Source organism: Nicotiana tabacum, chromosome 8 (genome assembly GCF_000715075.1).
Source record: "Nicotiana tabacum cultivar K326 chromosome 8, ASM71507v2, whole genome shotgun sequence".
NCBI lineage: Eukaryota > Viridiplantae > Streptophyta > Magnoliopsida > Solanales > Solanaceae > Nicotiana > Nicotiana tabacum.
In genome coordinates this window covers 107,965,902-107,971,329 of record NC_134087.1, presented here as the reverse complement: position 1 = coordinate 107,971,329, position 5,428 = coordinate 107,965,902, and the positions used below count along the sequence as shown (strand labels likewise).

Here is a 5,428-nt window from a genome sequence, read left to right as displayed (position 1 = left end):
TTTGGGATAAAACCTGATCGAAGGGAAAAAGAGTGCAACACATACTTTAAAACCCAAGGTCTTCGAGCCGAGGGGTGCTTCAGCGTCTCGCATTGAACACCTTTAAGAAATTAGTGTGAGACATAAAGCGAAAAGGGAGAAGGTTATACCTTAGTAATAATAGCGTTTGAGCATTGATATGTTCCAATTGCTTGGAAGTTGCTCGCCTTCCATGGTGCCAAGTTTGTAGGACCCTTTGCCTACTACTCCGAGGACGCGGTACAGTCCTTCCCAACTTGGGCCTAACGTCCCTTCATTTGGGTTTCGAGTGTTTAGGGTGACTTTCCTTAGGACCAAGTCCCCGACTCCGAAGTATCAGAGGTTTGTTCTGCTATTATAATATCTCTCAATCCTCTATTTTTGGGCGGCCATTCGGACTAGTGCTGCCTCTCGCTTTTCATCTAGTAGATCGAGAGATATGGTCATGGCCTTGCTGTTCGAGTCCTCGATAGCATGTCGAAATCTAGCTCTTGGATCTCCGACCTCGACTGGTATCAAAGCCTCGGACCCGTATACCAAAGAGAACAATGTCTCTCTTGTGCTCGACTTCGAAGTTGTTCGGTATGACCATAGTACTTCAGGCAATACCTCTCTCCATTTTCCCTTCGCATTTTCTAACCTCTTTTTCAAATTTTGGATGCTGGTATTATTTGTGAACTCGGCTTGTCCATTTGCACATGGGTGATATGGCGTTGATAGGATTCTCTTGATCTTATGATCTTCGAGGAATATCGTCACGTTGCTGCCTATGAACTGCTTCCCATTATCACATGTAATCTCAGAGGGGATCCCGAATCGGCATACGATGTGGTCCCAGATGAAGTCAATGACTTCTTTTTCTCTTATCTTCTCGAAGGCTTGTGCTTCCACCCATTTCGAGAAATAGTCAGTCATAAACAGAATAAATCTAGCTTTACCTGGTGCTGTTGGTAGGGGACCGACGATGTCCATCCCCTTTTTCATGAATGACCATGGTGCTAAGACTGAATGTAGCTGTTCAGCGGGTTGGTGAATCATTGGAGCAAACCTTTGACATTTGTCACACCTTCGAACGAATTCCTTGGTGTCCTTTTCCATGTTGTCCCAATAATAGCCTACTCTAATCACCTTTCGAACCAAAGAATCGACACCAGAATGATTTCCACAAGTGCCTTCGTGGATTTTCCGAAGTACATAATCGATATCCCCTGGTCCCAATCATACTGCTAGGGGTTCATCGAAGGTCCTTCTATATAGTGTTCCATTCTCGTCGAGTGAAAATCAAGCTGCTTTGGCTCGAAGGGCCCTCGATTCTTTTGAGTCTGTGGGCAACTTCCCGTTTCTCAAATAGTCGATGTATTTATTCCTCCAATCCCATGTTAGACTTGTTGAATTTACCTCGGCGTGGTCTTCTTCAATCACCGACTTGGATAACTCTACAAAAGCCCCCGGGAGTGTGTCATCTTCTTTGACGGACGACCTAGGTTCGTGAGTGCATCGGCCTTACTGTTCTGATCTCGAGGAATATGGACCAGAGTCCATTCTTTGAAGCGATGCAATATGACCTGAAGTTGGTCTAAGTATTTCTGCATCCTGTCTTCTCGAACCTCGAAGCTCTTATTTACTTGGTTGACTACCAGAAGGGAGTCACATTTTGCTTCAACGACTTCTGCTCCTAGGCTCTTGGCCAGCTCGAGACCTACAATCATAGCCTCATAATCGGCCTTATTGTTAGTAAACTTTGGAGTTTTTATAGATTGCCTAATCATGCCGCCCGTAGGTAGTTTCAGAACGATGTCGAGCCTCGAACCTTTCACGTTCGAGGCACCTTCGGTGAACAAGATCTATACCCCCGATGATGTGCCTATTTTTAGAAAAAGTTCTTTCTCTACCTCGGGCATGAGGGCAGGCACAAAGTCGGCCATGAAATCTGCCAAAATTTGGGACTTGATAGCCATCTGGGGTTGGTACTCGATATCATACCCTCCGAGCTCGATGGCCCATTTAGCCAATGTACCCAATAATTTGGGTTTATGCAGGATGTTTTGAAGAGGGTATGTTGTTAAAACACATATATGATGGCATTGAAAATAACGTTTTAATTTCCGAGACGCACTTATTAATGCAAGGGCTAATTTTTCTAAATGTGGATACCTAGTTTCAGCATCTCCAGAGTCCGTCTTACGTAATAAATAGGGAATTGGGTACCTTGTTCTTCCCGAATCAACACACCACTTATCGCTACTTCAGATACGGCCAGGTACAAGTACAACATTTCATCTTCCTTTAGGGTGTGGAGCAAAGGCGGGGTCGAGAGATACCGCTTTATCTCTTCTAAAGCATGTTGGCATTCCCAAGTCCACTCAAAGCCATTTTTCTTCTTGAGCAAGGAGAAGAAATGAGGACTTTGATCTGACGATCTCGAGATGAACCGGCCTAAGGCTGCTATCCGCCCGGTCAGCCGCTGTACGACTTTCACATTGTTCATCACTGTGATTTCTTCAATGGCATTGATTTTGTCGGGGTTGATCTCAATCCCCCTATTCGACATCATGAAGCCTAAAAATTTGCCTGATCCTACTCCGAAGGCACATTTCTCGGATTGAGTTTCATGTTGTAACTTCTAAGGATATCGAATGTTTCCTGCAAATGAGTCAAATGGTCCTCTACGTGTAGGGACTTAACTAGCATGTCATCAATATAAACTTTCATAAATTAGACTATTTGATGTTCAAACATCTTATTAACTAGGCATTGGTACGTAGCTCCTGCGTTTTTTAACCCGAAGGGCATTACATTATAACAGTATGTACCATACTTCGTGATGAACGAAGTTTTTCCTTGTCCTATGGGTTCATTTGAATTTGGTTATACCTGGAGTAGGCGTCAATCAAGCGATCGATGTTGGAAATGGGAATGAGTCTTTGGGGCATGCTTAATTTAGTCTTTATAATCTACGCACATTCTTAATTTATTTCCTTTTTTGGGAACCCCTACCACATTAGCCAACCATTCGGGATATTTTACCTCCCTAATTGATCCTATTTTGAGGAGTTTTGTTACCTCATCTTTGATGAATGCATGTTTTACCTCGGACTGAGGCCTCTTTTTTTTGCTTCACTGGTTTGAACTTGGGATCGACACTTAGTCGATGGGTGGTTATTTCCCGCGGGAACCCTGTCATGTCTAAATGGGACCAAGGAAAGCAATCAATGTTGTTAATAAGAAATTAGATGAGTTTTTTCTTGAGTTCGAGGGTTAATCCCGTTACCAGGTATACCTTTTGATTTGGAAGTTGCTCGATCAAGACAACCTGTTTAAGCTCTTCAACCATTGATTTTGTTGCATCGGACTCCTCGGGGGCAATGAAGGCCTGATGAGCAAGGAAGTCTTCTTTGTCATCTTCATTCGAATGCTCACAGACCACCTATTCCTCGGGGGTCAGCCCGTTTCCTGACTCATCCTGGACGGGGAGAGTCGATGTTGGTGCCGTGTCACTTACCGCGAACATTTCCTTTGCTTCATGTTGTTTTCCGTACATCGTTTTTATAACATTTTTTGTTGGGAACTTCATCATCTGATGAAGAGTTGATGGTACTTCCCTTATGTCGTGAATCCACGGCCTTCCAAGTAGGGCATTGTACCTCATGTCGCCTTCGATGACCTGAAACTTGGTGTCTTGAACTGTACCGGACACATTGACTGGGAGGATGATTTGTCCCTTTGTTGTCTCGCTTTCCATGTTGAATCCGTTGAGGACTTGAGTGGTGGGTATGATCTGATCGAGTAATCCGATCTGCTCTACCATCTTCGACTTGATTATGTTGGTCGAGCTACCTGGATCCACGAGCACATGTTTAATTTGAACGTTATTCAAAAGAAAAGAAATTACCAGTGCATCATTATGTGGTTGGGACAAGGACTCGATGTCTTCTTCTCTAAATGTAAGGACGTCCTCGGGTATATGGCTCCGAGTTTGCCTTTCTGTTGCGATGGACACTTTGGCCCATTTGAGCATGGGTCCCTATGGGATGTCGGTTCCTCCAACAATCATATGAATGATGTGCTAAGGTTCTTCAGGTTCATTCTTTCTGTTCACCTCTCTTTCTTGAAAGTGGTTCTTGGCTTGATTGCTGAGGAATTCTCGAAGGTGTCATTCATTGATCAGCCAAGCCATATCCTCTCGAAGCTGCCTACAATCCTCGGTCCTATGACCGTGAATGCCGTGGTATTCACACATCAAGTTGGGGTTCCTTTGGGAAGGATCTGACTGTGCGGGCTTTGGCCATCTAGTATCCCTAATTCTACCCATAGCCGATACGATACCTGAAACATCGATATTGAAGTTGTATTTCGACAATCGGGGTGCCTCCATTGTCCCTGAATGCCTGTCAAACCCAGTCTTGCTCATAAGTCCCTAGGAATTTTGGCCTCGATCTACTCCTCGATCATTTCGAGGTATATTCTGCCTCGAAGCATTTCTTCGATCTTTGAAGTATGGTTGATACCTTTCCTTGTTTGGTCTCAACTTTCTTTCTGTGAACCTTTGTTCCTTTGTTAAGAGCCTGCTTGGATATACTGATCCATAGGGGGCTCCCAAATGGGCGTCCTTGACCCTAATCTTCGATTGGTATCTGTTGTGTACATCTGCCAAAGTCACGGTGGGATACTCAACCAAGTTCAGTTTTGGCTGCTTCGAAGTTACCAAGCTTCGCTAGTTCAAGACCTGAGTGAAGGCCTGCACTGCCCAACATCGGAGACCGGTGGTAATTCCATTCGCTCCATCTGGAAACGAGATACAAATTCCCTTAGAATCTCGTTTTCCCTTTGTTTGATCTTGAAGATGTCGGATTTCTTTGTAGCAACCTTGATAGCACTGGCATACACCTTCACAAAAGAATCTTCCAACATGGCAAACGAATCCAGCAAGTTCGGGCGTAGGTTTTGATACCTCATCATGGCTCCTTTCGACAGTGTTTCAACAAATTTCTTCAGCAAGATAGATTCAATCTCGTCATCCTTTAAGTCATTCCCTTTTACTGAACAAGTATAAGCAGTAATGTGCTCATTGGGGTCCGTGGCCCCGTTATACTTTAGGACATTGGGCATTGTGAATTTCTTCGGGATGGGCTTCGGAGCCGCACTTAATGGGAATGATCTATACATAAACTTCTTTGAATCTACACCATTTAGAATCGGAGGTGCGCCCGGGATCTGATCGACCCTTGAGTTATAAGTCTCCACTTTTTTATCGTTAGCCTCTATCTTCAATTCTCCTGAATCGATTCTTTTAGTCAATTCCTAGAGCATTTTAATAATTGAGGGGTCAGTCCCAGAGCTGCTTTCATAGGGTCTTTCTAGCACTAGTTCGTGCTGCATGTTTACGGGTTCAGCGGTGTTAGGGGTTCTG

General features: G+C 44.2%; 1 protein-coding gene across 1 annotated transcript; it reads right to left on the bottom strand.

The window, feature by feature from the left end:
• Positions 1-4,171: 4,171 nt before the first annotated feature.
• Positions 4,172-5,127, bottom strand: LOC142163241 (uncharacterized). The gene is made up of 3 exons (XM_075220509.1): positions 4,819-5,127; positions 4,527-4,708; positions 4,172-4,406 (listed from the first exon to the last, which is right to left on the bottom strand). Exons 1-3 carry the CDS (start codon positions 5,125-5,127, stop codon positions 4,172-4,174), a joined length of 726 nt encoding a protein of 241 aa, XP_075076610.1.
• Between the last annotated feature and the right edge of the window lie 301 nt (positions 5,128-5,428).

Coding starts and splice junctions, on each gene's coding strand:
- LOC142163241 (XM_075220509.1), bottom strand. CDS start 5,127: ATGCCCAATGTCCTAAAGTATAACGGGGCCACGGACCCCAATGAGCAC. Junction 4,709..4,818: donor ACGAGATTCTAAGGGAATTT/GTATCTCGTTTC, acceptor ACTTCGAAGCAG/CCAAAACTGAACTTGGTTGA. Junction 4,407..4,526: donor TTGAGACCAAACAAGGAAAG/GTATCAACCATA, acceptor TGGGTTTGACAG/GCATTCAGGGACAATGGAGG.